The sequence below is a fragment of the Elephantulus edwardii genome, unplaced genomic scaffold (assembly GCF_000299155.1).
Source record: "Elephantulus edwardii isolate Elephantulus edwardi_28Jun2011 unplaced genomic scaffold, EleEdw1.0 scaffold00176, whole genome shotgun sequence".
Lineage (NCBI taxonomy): Eukaryota > Metazoa > Chordata > Mammalia > Macroscelidea > Macroscelididae > Elephantulus > Elephantulus edwardii.
The window spans coordinates 6,360,554-6,376,377 of record NW_006399926.1 but is presented as its reverse complement, the minus strand read 5'-3'; the positions used below and the strand labels follow the sequence as shown (position 1 = coordinate 6,376,377).

The following is a 15,824-nucleotide window of genomic DNA, read 5'->3' as shown; positions in this document are numbered from 1 at the left end:
CCTGATAATAAATGCTTCTTTCTGTGTGCTCAAATTTATTTTTTGAGGGGAACAGGATATAGTTGGGACATTAAAATTAGGGGTTTTTTAGCGATATATGCTAGGGTATTATGGTTATCACAAGAGTCCGGAATGAAGGTTGCCTAGTGGAGTGTACTTGCAAGCTGTGTGTGTGTGTGTGTGTGTGTACGCACGCGCACGGGAATTGTATACAAATGAAGGAATTTTACTTTTCAAAGAGAAGAGCGAACTTGAGGGGGAGGAGTGGGCAGGGAGAAAAGTGCAACAGTGAATGAATGGAAATCCAAAATCTCTGTTCACTAAAATTAATAAAAAATTAGGTTTTTTAAAAAAAATTATGCAATTTAACTCTTGTTTCTTTGTACTCTATTAGTTATTACTACATTATAATTTTTAATTGATCACTAATTTTTAATGCAAGGTATGTAATAAATAACTCCATGGCTTCTTAAATGGAAATGATGAAATAAAAGCTTATGTTAACTTTTTGAAAAAAATTTTAAAAATCTCTGTGAGACATAGTTGAGTTGCCAACACCTAACAGTAGCATGCACCAGGTATTGATGATTGGTATTCCATCAATTTGCAGAACTCTATTATTTGTAATTGTTTTGGTGCAGCTTTTTAGAGGCAAGGATGATGAAACGTAGCCTCACATATTTTGGACAGCTTGTCAGGAGGGACCAATCCTTGGGAAGAGGCATTGTGCTCGATAAAGCAGAGGGTCAGTAGAAGAGAGAAACACGGAAACAGAGAGATACACAGACACAGTGATTGCAACAATGGACTCAAGCATGGCCATCATGGTGATGGTTCAGGATAAGCAAGCTTCCATCATTTGTTCATAGGGTCACTATTAACCAGAGGCATCTAAGAACAACAACAAAATGCACAGGGAACTGGACGCCTGGAAGGAGTGAATTGCTAACCATTCTTCTGTTAACCAAGACCTGCAGTCTCAGCCCACCCAGCATTGTCTCAGAAGAAAGGCTAGACAGTCTACTTTTGAAAGATCCTATCCTGAACACCTGATGGAGCACAGTTCTACTCTGAAACACATGGAGTCTCCAGGAGTCAACTATACAGTAACTCTTGTGCTTTTTCTTGCTTGTTTTGACTTTTGTGTGTCAGGCACAGTGCCAGACATTTTCTATGCATTCCCTAAGAACCTTTTCAGCTCAGTCTTCTGGTACAAGGAATAAGCTGCAAAGAATATGATTGCCCCAAAATGAGCCCAAGATGCAGGGCATTCCTTTGAGCTGGATCAGGGGTGCTGAAGATGCTTTATCCTCACTACAGGATCTTTAAGTGCCTTTGTTCCCTTTGCTGCCAAACTTTGTCACCTCATACAATAAGACTCAAGCATGAGGGCCAGCAAAGATGCTGAAAGAGAAATAACAATCCTTTGAATCAGAGAGAAAAAGTACAGGAAGCTGTGGGAAAAGCAAATAGGCCATTTCAAGCAGATCTTCCTAGAAAGGGAGATCAGCTGTTAGCCCTTCCTGGGTCTCATCTACTTCTGCCCCACTCTCCAGGAGCAGTACTTGGATATGCAAGGTGACTGTGCAGCAAAGGGCAGGTTCAGGAGGCAATGAAGGAGGGTGTCATGAAGAATTGCGCATGTGGGGAAGGGGGCAGTGCAGGCTTCAGATGCATAGGCTTGGAAGTCGGAATAAGGAGAAGGACATAGGCTGTGGAAAAGGTGAGGACGTTAGCAAGCTCAGAGTAAGGGGCCATTGCCATGCTGGGAAGCAGACTATGCATGATTACACAGTATGAAGGCATGAAATCTCCTGGCCCAACTCAGCTTCCCAGAACCATCTACCATCACCCATCCTTGTCATCTTGCTAAGAGCCATGTCAGCATCCTCCCCAGCCCCCAGGGTGGTGAATTCACATGGCCCTGTCCTCCTCCCTGCATAACCAACCAACAAGTTCAACTAGGTTGCCTCACAGGGAAGATAGTTTGTGACTCTGACAGAAATAGTTAAGGCTCCTTGCGATGAGGCAGAGTTGGGGGCATGAACTCACCCTAGTCACACTGGGTGGGGGCATGGACTCATTGTTTGGAAGCCAGACCTGTGAGCTCACTCCCACAGGGACTGAGAGAACCTCTTCACGCACTTTCACACCTGTCCCTTAAATGGGGTAAGAAAGATGGGCAGAATGTTGAGGCCTCTGAGCCTAGAGGACAGGGATCCTCCAACCCCTCCCTGCACACTCCCTCACTTGGCATGCTCCACCCTCCTTTCCACACCCTGGCTTTGCCCAGTGGTCAGAGGTTCACATACATGTCTTCCCCTCAAAAGCTCTCATTATGTTGTGAATCAGAGGGCGGGAGGCAGACCTGCCAGATACTGAGCCCTTGAAACCCATATGACTGGTGTGACTTCCTGGAGCCAATATTCTGTCTTATGACCGAGTGCAATGGGGCCAGTGGGGTGGAAGGTTCCTGTCCTGTGAGGTCAGCAGTAAGAAGCACGTTTCATCAGTGCCCATGGGGCATTCTTGGATAGTTCTCCAAAGAAGGGGAGGTAGAGGTGAGCAGAGAGATCCACTGGGCTTTTTATTTTGCTTCAGGAAAGGATAAGTCTATGTGCGTAGGTAGTGTCCACAGTTCAGTTGAGAGAATATAGGAGAGTTACTATTCCAGAAGTTAAGGGGCCCTTGGTGAGCTCACTATGTGTCTTTCCAAACTGATTCCCCAACATGCATGAGAGTGGGGAGGGGGCAAGAGAATGATGTATAAATCTGATTGGAGGTAGAGAAAACTGTGGAGAATTAGGCACGTCTCAAGATTAGTTTATTATTTTTGTCTTCACATTATTTCAATGTCTTCAAATTTCTTTTCCCACTTATTTGTAGCTAAGAGGATTTGGAGAAATGAAATCCACAAAATGAGCTGTTAAACCACAATTTAGAAATGATGTTGTGTTTGTATGTGCCATCGAATCAGAGCTGATGCATAGCTGATCCTCTGGTAGGTTTTCAGAAGCTGTATTTCTTACAGGAGGAGATTGTTCATTTTTTATTTCTACAGAGCAGCTGGTTGATTCAAACTACTTTCCTTTGGACTGGCAGAACAACTCCTTATTACTAAACAATTACAGCTGCCTTTATAAAAGCAAAGTACAATTATTATTGACATAATTCCAATTTTGTACATACTGAAAACCTAAACAACTAAAAATACTGTCTTCACGTTAACTTATAGTGACTCTTTACAGAAGCACATTGCCCTGTCTTTCCTTTTGTGAGCTGCTAGAAGTGTTGAACCATGGTTCACACCTTTCACTATATAGTCAACCTTCTTAACCACTGGGCCACTAGAGCTGCAGTGACAGTCAGTGTTTTATTAGTTCCTGTTGAATTGATTCCAACTCATGGCTGCACCATGAATAGAACTCTGAATAGAACTGTGTGCTTTAGGATTTTGGTGGATTGTTTTCCAGAAGTAGATTGATTACCAGACCTTTCTTCCATCTTGGTTAGTAGCCAAGCATGTTAACCAATCGCACCCCCAAGGGATAAGTACTAGTTAGAAAGTGCTTTGTTATATGTAGTGATTTTGATACATTCTGGAGATACAATGGGAAATACCTAGCAAAACCCTTACCCTTATGTTGTTGTTCTTGTGTAACATGGAGTCAGAATCAACACATAGCTGGTTCTAACCACTAGGCCACCAGTGCTGCCTAAAATCTCCCTAAAGCCAGCCCTTGTACTGTTCTAACTCAACAGTACGTAACAACAAGAACATTTTCTTTTCTTTCTTTCCTTCCTTCCTTCCCTCCCTCCCTCCCTCCGTTCCTTCCTTCCTTCCTTCCTTCCTTCCTTCCCTCCTTCCCTCCTTCCCTCATTCCTTCCTTCCTGTATAGCCTAGTGGTACAAAGCTTCACTACAAACCCAAAGGCACATGGTTTGATTTTACCAGCTGCTATGGAAGCATGGGAAATCTCCTCCCACGTGATTAGCTGCCTCTGAAAACCCACCAGAGGGTTGGCTATGATAAAGTTCTGACTGAACTAAAGTTCTGACATAACAAGATAGATGATAGATAGATAGATAGATAGATAGATAGATAGATAGATAGATAGATAGATAGATATTTTAAAAACCCACTGTTGCCAATTCAATTCCAATTCAGAAAGACCCTCCACTGGGTCTCCATTTGTACATATAGGAATTAACAGACTACCAGTTGGGATATTTCAAGAAACAGATGCAATAGTGAAAGCACTGACTTCCTGTACTGGAAGACAACCACCTAGCCAACTAACTTGAAGACCCGACATTTGTTCTCTTTGCATAGAAAGGTGTTCCAACAGATTACTGAGCAACATCATTAATGTCACACACAAGTGAAAATCTGCTGAAAAGAATTTGAAAACAGTTGTAGCTGTGCATCATCAGGGAACCACCAGAAATTCAAGTTAGATTCATAAAAATGGCCAGCCCATGGGTTTGATAAAGACTGGTAGAACACCTGAGATTATGACCTTTAGTTACCCTTCAAACCTGGAAAAACATCCCAGCTGCTCAACATAACCTAAACAGTAAGTAATCCTGTAAGGAGAAAACTAACACTAAAACAATCAATCTTACAAGATCAAAAGATTAACATTTGCCAGAGCTCGGTGGCCTAGTGGTAAGAAGCTGTGCTACATTCCCAAAGCCACACAGTTAAAATCTACCAGTTGTTCTTCAGGAGAAGGATGTGCTGTCTCCTCCAGTGCAATTACTGCCTCCAAAAACCCACTGCAGGGTCTGCTGTGGGTCAGTTCTGACCCAATAGTACACCACCACAACAACAAAGCTCAAAAGATAGGAAGAGATAGCATAGAATGGTTAATGGAAACAAGAATCACAGGGAGGAATTTGGAAGATAGCCACATTGTGGGTATTACAATTGTCATGTAACAAATGTGTATGGATAGTTGAAGGGAAACTAATTTATTCTGTAAGTTTTCTTTCAAATCACAATAAAAAATATGTGGAAAATTATTCAAGCAAATTCAGACACGGTTATAGAACAAGGTATATCATTGCTGATGTAAATTGGATCTTGGCTAAAGTAGAAAATACCAGAAAGATGTTTATCTGTATTTTATTAAGTATGCAAAGTCATTCAACTATGTGTATTACAAAAAAATTCTAGATAATTTGTGAAGAATGGCTATTTCAAACTTAATCGTTTGCATAATACGTAAGTCAAGAGGTAATTGTTTAAAGCAAATAATTATACTCATGCAGAACCTGTACATGAACCAAGAAGCATTAGTTTGAACAGAACAAGACAAGACTATAGTTTAAATCAGGAAAGGTGTTCATCAGAGTTGTGTCCTTTCTCGACACTTATTCAATCTACACACTGAGCGAATAATTATAAAAAGTAGGACTAAATGAAAAATAAAGATTGGAGAAAAAGGCCATTGACAACCTACAATATACAAATGATACAATTTTGCTGGCTAAAAGATAAGAGTAGGTAGGAGCCCTTACTGATGAATGCCAATGACCAGAGATTTTTTTTTAAATTACATTTCAACATAAAGAAAATAAAATTTCTCACAACTGGACCAATAAACAACATCATCATGTTAAAGAAAAAATATTGAAGAAATCAGAGGTTTAATTTCACACACACACACACACACACACACACACACACACACACAGCTGTCATCAAATTTCAACTTCCATAGATCCTACAGGACCGAGTAGAATTTCACTGCAAAATTTCCAAGAGGGGTTGGGTCCGCGGCTGGCCTGGAAGGAAGCTCCTGTTCAGTGGTTCCACTCTGGAAGGTGGTTTCTTGCTTCTTGACGGGGGTCCCATAAGGAAAGTTTTGGGTTGTGTTTGATTTGTGATATTGATTTTTTTCCCCTTTTAGAATGAACGTTCTTTAAGTGATACAGTGGTCATTTGTCTACTCGCTGTACTGAATAACTTGGAGTTGCTGTGATGCTGAACACTGTGCCATAGTTGTGTCAGATACCAAAATGGTTATCCATCATGGACAGTGTTTGGAGGAGCTTCCACATTGATTCAGGTTTGGAAGCAGGAGTGGCATCCACTTCCTAAAGGAGATGCCTCTGGAAACTCTATAAACTCTATAATCATGCAGAAATGATGTTAATTAGAGAAGAGTTCAGGTCTTTTGTTCATAGGATCGCTATGAGTCATATTCAACTTGACGACACTTAACCACTGCTAAGTGAGACTAGTGTTGGAGGAACATTCTTCTACTTTACAGATGACTCTTCGTCAATTTGCTGCACTAAGTAATCTGGGTTTGCTCTGATGCTTTGTGTCATTGGGGTATCAAATACCACAGTGGTCTCCCAATGTGGACAGTGTTTGGTGGAGCTCCCAGTTGTAAAACAGGTTTGAAAGTAGGAGTGGCATCCACTTCCTAAATCACATGCCTCTAGAAACTCTACAAATTTGGAGAAATTATGATAGTTATGAAAAGGCATTAGATCTTTTGTTCACAGAGTCACTGTCAGTCATATTTGACTCAACAGCAATCAATAACAACAACATAAATCTTTATGGAAGTAGCCTGCCACATCTTTCACCTGCAGAGATGTTGATGGCTTCAAATCACGGATCTGACACTGAGAAATAACATGCTTTAACCACAGTGCCACCAATGTAAACAAATAAAAAGCCTAACTGCCATCAGTTTGATGCTGACTTGGAGTGACCTTATAAAACAGAATAGAACTGCAGAGAGGGTTTCCAAGGTTGTAAATATGTACAGAAGCAGAATGATTCATCTTTTTCCCAAGCTGGATTCACACTATTTCCCTTTATCAGCTGGATCCACTGACCACAGCCTCAGAGCATCTACTGTGCCACCAGCACTCTGTAACAATGAAAGGCCTGTTTCCTGCACTAGTGTGGTCCAGCTTTGGAGATTTTATAACACTCTTGTGACTTTCTTTCACTATAACCAGAGTTGGACACAGAAACTGAAAAGCCCCTCATACACAATAGGAGACCTGAGAATTGCTTTTCATGACCCAATGTGGCCTCAGGGAAGACAGCCCCGCACCAAGTTTACTTCCACACAGAATGGAGTCAGAGATACAATCCCAAGAGCGAACAGGCGAGAGCTTGTGGCCAAGAGAACTCTCCAGCAACTCTATCCTTAACATGAAAAGTGAATTTCCCCTTCTTTATATAACACACACAGGGCCTGAACCTCTCGGAAAGACATTTAACATCTCATTCCACATCCTTGGATGTCAAACCCTCAGCCTCATAATGAAGAGTCCTCCTCACATTTTACAGGTAAAGACATATAAAGTCAGAGGAAGAATTTGGTTAGGTCACAAAAACATAGCTGAAAGGGAGCAGGTGCCTCCATGTGCACGGGTCAGCTGAGCGTCAGGGGAGCAGCTGAACTCCCAGTACCCTCTGGTAAGAGGAGAGCTAAGTGTCCCTATGGAAAGGGGCCCAGAAGGGGTTGCTGCTTAGGGTGACTGTGGTGAGTCAGACAGTGACTGGAGGAAGTCAGGCAATGTGAGTGGTGAAACCAGTCCATCCCCTTCAGACTGGGGAGGAGGCCAGGCGGGAATGATATAAAGTGTGCCCTGAGCCATGCTGTGCTCAGCACTCCACCAGAAATCTCTCACTCCTCCATCTTTGTCGTGAGCCTGTAAGTATCAGGGGGCAGAGTTAGACTTGAGTCTGGTGGCCTTCCACTAGCCAGAATGTGGTTGAGAGTGTCGTTCTCTGAGTGGACTCACCTGGATTACCTGGACCTTCCGTCTCACAGGACTTAGGTCACTGCGTAGAGCAGAGAGAAAAATCCCTCTCCTCTTTTCTTGGGATCTTATTTTAAGATTTGAACATGTAAGATTCCCTAAGTGGTGCAAACTGTTAAGTGGCCAGCTAATAACTATAATTGAGTCCACACCAAGGTGCCTTGGAAGAAAGTCCTGGTGATCAATATCTGAATGATCAGCCATTGGAAACACTATGAATAGGGATTGTCCTGAGCTAGAAATGACTTGTGCAATTGCTTTGTTTGGTGAAGTAAAATCGTGGGAGTGGATGAAGAGATTATTTTGTTTCTAAAATGCATTGGTTTGGGAAGAATATGATTTTTGCCTTATTTATGGATGCAGTAGGTTTTTAGAGGAATGCTTCTAACCCTTAGAAGAACTGCAGAAAGAAAGTCTTCCTATCTGGAGAAACTGAGGCAGAGCAGGGGAAGGAAACCCTAACTAAGAAGCACAAGACTTGAAAAAGTTGCCTCTCAGATCTCTGAATTCTTCCAGCCCCATCCAATTCCACCCAGGCACTTGTACTGAAGCTAAAGCTCAAAAGATTGGGAGTGAAAGAAGGTTTAGGGTTGAAGTAGGCTGACATGCTTATTTTGCACAGGGGTTAAGTGGCTTTCCCAGAAGCGCAGAAATTTAGTGGAAGAAATAAGACTGTATTATGTCATTTGACTTCACCTAGGACTCTTATGATGGCCTCTCTCTGATCCTTTCCACCACGCGCTGTTTGGTTTTCCAGGACCAAGCAGTCCTCCAGCTGATTTCTCTTCCTAGGATCTTACCTTGTTTTGTAACATAATCTAAATCTCTTCTCTCCTCCTTGGGCACTGGAGGTCAGGGCTAAGATTGAAATGAAGTTCGCAAAGAAGAGCAAAAGGTTTCATGGTGTCCAGCCCATTCGTGCAGAACAACTATAGAGACAGAGCTTCCACTGTTCTCGCTTGGTGGCAAGGAGACTGCAGAGAGGTCCTTTCCTGTTTGTCCCCACTCTCACCTCAAACACCTATTGTGCTAGGGAGTAAGAAAGTGTCTTGTTCTGTACCCAAAGGGAGTGCAAGAGTGCTCAGAAGACAGCTACTAGCGTTGAGGAACATGGGTTGGGGGGAATCGTTGTCTGCTTTCTTTGCTTTCAGTCTACCCCTTAAATTCTTCCTACTTTACAGGTTAACATAAAGGAGCCTTCAAGATGTCTCAGCAATTCACACTGCCAGTGACCATCCCTCCTGCCCTCAGCCAGCAGCCTCTCAAGACTGTTTGTCTTCCTACCAATATCCAACATGAGCAAGTGAAGCAGCCAACTCTGCTGCCTGCCCCATGCCAGGAGATGCCCTTTGGGTTCCCAGTAGCAGTTCCTTCAGAAGAAGGGACAATAAACACAGCTCCTATGAAGGGGATGTCTGAGCAAGAGGGACAGCAGCAGCCACAAGAGTCACAGGAGCAAGAACAACATCAGGAACAACAACAACCACAGGGATCAGTGGAGCCACAGGGTGCAGTACAGCCACAGGAGCCAGTGCAGTCACAGGGGCCAGTGCAGTCACAGGGGGCAATGCAGCCACAGGAGACAGTACAGCCACAGGGGGCAATGCAGCCACAGGGGGCAATGCAGCCACAGGGGCCAGTGCAGCCACAGGAGACAGTGCAGCCACAGGAGACAGTGCAGCCACAGGGGGCAGTGCAGCCACAGGAGACAGTACAGCCACAGGAGACAGTGCAGCCACAGGAGACAGTGCAGCCACAGGAGACAGTGCAGCCACAGGGGCCAGTGCAGCCACAGGAGACAGTGCAGCCACAGGAGACAGTGCAGCCACAGGGGGCAGTGCAGCCACAGGGGGCAATGCAGCCACAGGGGCCAGTGCAGCCACAGGAGCCAGTGCAGCCACAGGAGATTCTGGAGCCTCAGGAGTCTGTGGAGTCCCAGCAACAACAACAGCAATCACCACAGGAGTACAAACAGCATCAAGAACAGCATCAACAGCAACAAGAACCACAGCAACATGAACAGCAACAGGAGCATCAGGAAACAGGAAACACAGAGCAGCAGTTAGAGTACAACAAAACACAAAGTGAGCAGCAGCTAAAGGAGCAACTAGAACAGGAGAAGCTTTTGGACCAACAACTAGATCAAAAGCTAGCAAAGGAAGATGATGAGCAGCAACTGGAAAAGAAAGGACAGCTGCTGGAGCACCTGGAGCATGGGAGCCAGTCAGAACCATCAGTGCAGCAAGAAGAGCAGCCTGTGCTTGACCCTGTTCATGTAGCCCAGCTCCCAAAGGGAGATGTCTTCTTCCCTACAGAGCAGGAGCAGCCACAGCAGCAGGAGTGAAGAGCTCTCCGAAATACAAGTAGCCACCTACCAAGTCTCAGAGGCCCTGAGGCCATGCAATGAGTGAAAGAGAGACATCATCTGCTTACTTCAGCTCCCCAGCACACAGGGGATGCCCATCTTATCTGTGAACTTGTTTGTCCCTGTCACTTTGCATATCTCCTGATCTCTTGGAAAAGGGTGAGGGGAAGGGGAAGTTATTGCCCAGATCCCATTCCCAATGAATGCAATTCCAACATCAGATGACTAGATTTTTGCTTGAGAGACTATTACCATACTCTAGTATGATTTCACCCTAGTATTATGGCTGAATCTCTGAGTGTGTACAAGTATACACAATAAACCCTGCAATTCATGGGAATCTTTATTACCTTTGATGTCTTTTATTCTGTCTCTTACCGTACAAACAATTCTGTGTGGGTTCTTGGTTGCAAGTGACTCTCTTAGACAATACCCAAAAAGTGAGATGTTAGGACCTTTTCTTGAGTCTACTTTCAAAACTACTCTGCATCCAATCGAATCTGACAATGAAACAAATTCAAAGCAAAGCAACTTCACTAATGCAGTAGCTGAAAGCAACACCTGTCAGTCAAAGAGAGAGTATGGCTTATGCTGCTGCAGGGGAGCAGGCCTGTCCACGTCAGTCCATCACTGCCTTACGCCACACTCAAGCCCATCCTCAGCCCTTAGCCAATCTTAGCCCTAAACTTTATCCCCTAACTCATCTCACAAGAGGGAGGGGATGGACTGTGAAGACACCAGGGAAATGTGAGGGCTCTCATCTGGGTCCTAAGAGCATCTCCAGGTCTTCCTGCCTGGATTTTCTCCATTCACGGTATTCTCATGGTCCCCCATAGTATTAATTTCTACTTGGCTGAAGATGACCTTTGAAAAGCTGTAGAATCCTAACAGGCAATGTGAGGAGAAGAGATATGCTTTGGCATGGACCTCTGGCTGAAGGGACAGAATCACTGAAGGAGCAAACGTGTGCTTAGAATCCAAGTCATTGAATATTGTTGTTGTTGTGTGCCGTCGAGTCGCCTGCAACTCATAGTGACCCTATGTACAAGAGCACTAAACTCTGCCCTATCCTGTGCCAATCTCACCATCTACTACTACACACCTGTCCCTGTTATTACCCCAGTCACTGAATCAATCCATCTCATCAAGGGTCTTCCTCTCCTGTGCTGTCCCCCCACCCTCCCAAGCATGACGTCCCTCCAAGGACTAGTCCCTCCTTGCAACATGTCCAAAGTATGTCAGACGAAGCTTCAGAATCCTTGCCTCCAAGGAGCATCCTGGCTTCACCCTCTCCAGGACAAACCTGCTTGTTTTCCTAGCAGTGCATGGTATATTCAATACTTTTCTCCAGCACCACAGCTCAAAGGTATCAATGTTCCTTCTATCATCCCTCATCACTATCCAACTCTCCGATGCATAGTAAGTGATTGCAAAGACCATGGCATGTATCAGGTGCACCTTAGTCTCCAGAATGACATCTTTGCACTTCAGCACTTTAGAAAGGTCTCTAACCGCAGACTTTCTCATTGCAATGTCTCTTAATATCCTGGCTGCTGGTGCCAAGAGTGTTGACTGTGAATCCAAGCAAACCAAAACTGTGAACAATCTCAATCTCTTCACTATGCATTATGATGCTGCCAATCAGCCCAGTGGTGAGAATCTTTTCTTGATATTGAGTCTCAATCCATACTAAAGACTGCAGTCCCTGACCTTCCACAGCAAGTGCTTCAGGTCCTCTTCAGTTTCAGCAAGCAAGATTTTGTCCTCTGCATAACGCAAATTGTTGCTGATTCTTCCTCCAATCCTGATGCCACATTTCTCCTCATAGAGCCCAGCTTCCTGGAGAAACTGTTCTACATAAAGATTGAAAAGGTATGGAGACAGGCTACAGCTCTGGCATACACCCTTCCCAATTTTGAAATACAGATTTAAAGTCATATAGCTGTTCTCTTCCTCCCCGGCATTTTTAAAAGTCTTTACTGCCATAATCACACCAGGACTTGAGGTTTCATCTTGAACCTGCCTTCGAGTCATTTAATCCATCATCTTAAGCAGGCTTTCCCAAGAGTGCCTGCGGCTGATTTACCACACGTAGAAGCTATGCCAGGGCCATTAATACTGAGTAGCACTCAGACTCACCTCTTAAACATTTTTAAGATGTCTTTTGCAACAGATTTCTCCTATATCGTTTGATTTCTTGACTTCTGTTTCCAGGGGTTTGATTGCAAAACCAAGTAAAACGAAACTTCTGAAAACCCGCTGGAGGGTTAGCTATGGGTCAGTTAGGACTCAGAGGCTCACAGCAACAATAATTTTATTTCTTCTGATTCCATGGGTTTTTATTGTAAAACCAAGAAGAAAATTATTGAGAACTTCAATACTTCTTTCATTTACCTAAATGGGCCCAGTCCCAGGATCAGTGATTTTTTTTTTTCCAGGAGCCCTGAATAATGCATTAGAAATCAAGATCTAGGCACTAGGCGTGCTGTAACTAGTGACATTTTTTTTTTACTTTCATTGTGATTTAAGTGAAAGTTTACAGAGAAAATTTGTTTTTCATTTGACAACTCAACCATTATGTTTTGTGACATTGATTACAATATTCTTCCCATTTCCTCCTTGTGTTTCTCATTTCTGGTCATTGTTCTTTCCTGTCCTTTCCTGCCTCCTGTACTTTATCCCTGAACAAATATAGCCTTTTGATCTTGTATATATATTTGCATTTGTCCCAGGTGTTACTGATCACCTTAGAGGCCTTATTGTTTGACTGCAAGTTAAACCAAAGCAGTGATTTTAGTTCCAGGCTTGAAGGGTTACTAAGGTCCTTAGTTTTGATCTCCAGGTAATGAAAACTGAAGTTCATATGTTCTGTTAGTTCTTTAGGGAGCTCTAGTGGCACCGTCTATAAGGAGTTGTGTTGCCAACCCAAAAGCTGAGTTTCTCCAGCAGTTCAAATCTACCACTGGCTCCTGGAGAGAAAAATATGCAGTCTCTTTCTCTCTTTTTTTTTAATTTACAGCCTCAGAAATTCCATGGAGAGTTAGTTCCAACTCAAGGGTAATGAGAGAAAGTTAGTTTTTAGATTTCTCAATTGTTAGAGGAATGAAATACATGTGCTAACTATGTGAACCTTAAAAATACACTATCTATGAAAAGAAATGAAAGGTGTATGAATGGCTGAATGAAACACAGTTTAAAAAAAAATTAAACGTACAGATTTGATTAGCAGAATCTGGAAGGTGATAAGAGAGCCACCTGGTTTCACCCTCTCTAGGATGAACCTGTTTGTTCTTTTAGCAGTCCATGGCATGTTCAATAATCTTCTCCAGCACCACAGCTCAAAGGCATCAATTCTTCTTCTATCATCCTTAGTCATTGTCCAGCTCCCTGATGCATAGAAAGTAATTGCAAAGCCCATGGTTTTGATCAGGTACACCTTAGTCTCTAAACTGACATTGTTGCCCTTCAGTACTCTGAAGAAGTTCTTGACAGCAGATTTTCCCAGTGCAGTTTGTCTTTTGATTTCCTGGCTGATGGTACTAAAAGTGTTGATTGTGGAACCAAGCAAACGAAAACTGTTAACGAATCTCCATCTCTCATGATGCTGTCAATTTGCTCAGTGGTGAGAATCTTTGTTTTCTTGATGTTAAGCTTCAATTTATATTGAAAACTTCAGTTCTTGACCTTCCCTAGATAATGTCTCAGGTCCTCCTCAGTTTCAGCAAACAAGATTTTGTCAACTGCATAACATAGGTTGTTGGTGAATCTACCCCAATCCTGATGCTACATTCCTCCTCATAAAGTCCAGCTTCCTGGATGATCTATTCTGCATATAGATTGGAAAGGACTGGAGATAGGATGCATCTCTGGTGTACATCTATCCTGATCTTGAATTGTGCAGTGTTTCCTTGCCCTGTTCTGACAAATACCTCCTGATCCAAATATAGGTTTCAGATGAGCACAATTACATGTTCTGGGATTCCCATTCTTCTCAAAGTTAGCCACAATTTGTTGTGATCCTCACAGTCAAATGCCTTTTCATAGTTAAACACAGACATTCCTTTTGTACTTTTTTCTTTCAGCTAAGATCCATCTAGCTTTGGATATAATGTCTCTAGTTCCATGGCCTCTTCTAAACCCAGTTTGTAAATCTCTGCTGATGTACTGTTCCAGTCATTTTTTAAATTATCTTCAGCAGGATCTTGTGTGCATATGATATTAATGATATTGTTTGATTTCCACACTCTATCATAATACCTTTTTGGGAATAGGAATAAATAGGGATTTCTTCAAGAAAATTGGCCAGGTAGTTATCCTTCAGATTCCATGCTATAACCTGGTGAATGCATCCAGGGAAGCATCTGCTTGTTGAAATATGTCAATCGGTATTCCATCATATTCTGGAGTCTTGTTTTTTTAATTTCTTCAGAGCAGCTTGACCTTCTCCTTCATTACCATTGCTTCTTGATCATAAATTGTTTCATGAAATTCTTCTGTGTCTGCCAATTCTTTTTGATATATTAATTTTGTGTTCTTTTCCCATCGTCTTTCGATGCATCCTGGATCATTCAACATTCTGCCCATAGCATTTTTAAGTATTGCAACTCAAAGCTTGAGTTTGTTCTTCAGTCCCTTCAGCTCAAGAACAAAATACCAAGAGGATTCATCCCTTTTGATTTTGCAACTCCAGGTCATTGCACATTTCATTATAATACTTTGCTTTTTCTTGCTGAGCTGCCCTTTGAAATCTTCTGTTTAACTCCTTAACGTCTTTATTTCTTCCCTTGGCTTTGGCTTCCTGGTGTCTCTACTGCAATATGCAAAGTCTCTTTTAACAGCTATTTTAGGTTTTTGTTGTGTGGGGGTTTTTTTCTTCATCTTTGTAAACCTTTTTTTTTTCACTCTTCATAGATGATATTCTTTTTTGTTGTTGATTGTTTTTCCACTATTTAAATTTTATATTAGTTTGTTTACTAAATTTGTATACATTGTGTTTCATACCATTCTTCATTCACATTACCTTTCATGTAATCATTCCCATGCATTATATTTTATAAGATTAATCACTATTGGACCTTATCCACCATTACCCTGCCTTTTCAGGTTCCCTCCGTATCGTTCCCATTTCCTTCACCCCCTCCCTCCACCCACAAACTTGTGCAATCCTGGGGTTTCACCCTACCCATTCTCACTCCTCTGCTCCGACCATTCCCTCATACATGTTTTACTAGTTATCCTTCTATTTTTACAATAATGATGTTATGCAGTATTTGTCCTTATGAAACTGAGTTAGTTCACTCCGCATAATGCTCTCCAGTCTCATGGATGATATTCTGATATCCTCCTCCAACATTTCATCTTATCTTCGCTCATTAGTTTTCAAGACCTCAAACCTGTTCCTAAGATGTTCTTTACATTTGGAAGGGATAGACTCAAGGTCAGTAATTGGTTCTTGTGGGTTAGGTTTTATTTTCTTTAGCTTCATTCAGTTTGAGTTTGCATGTGAGCAGTTGATTGTCTGTTTTACAAAAAGCACCTGGCCTAGTTTTCACAACTGATTTTTGAGCTTCTCCAAAATTTTTTCCACAGATGTAGTCAATCTGATTCCTATGTATGCCATCAGGTAAGGTCCATGTTTATAGTCGAAGTTTATATTTCTTAT

The 15,824-nt window shown here is 42.5% G+C and overlaps 1 protein-coding gene across 1 annotated transcript; it reads left to right on the top strand.

The window, feature by feature from the left end:
• The first annotated feature begins 9,001 nt into the window (after positions 1-9,001).
• IVL (involucrin) lies at positions 9,002-10,141 on the top strand. The gene is made up of 2 exons (XM_006895935.1): positions 9,002-9,263; positions 9,792-10,141. Exons 1-2 carry the CDS (start codon positions 9,002-9,004, stop codon positions 10,139-10,141), a joined length of 612 nt encoding a protein of 203 aa, XP_006895997.1.
• Positions 10,142-15,824: the final 5,683 nt, after the last annotated feature.

Coding starts and splice junctions, on each gene's coding strand:
- IVL (XM_006895935.1), top strand. CDS start 9,002: ATGTCTCAGCAATTCACACTGCCAGTGACCATCCCTCCTGCCCTCAGC. Junction 9,264..9,791: donor GTCACAGGAGCAAGAACAAC/ATCAGGAACAAC, acceptor AACAGCATCAAC/AGCAACAAGAACCACAGCAA.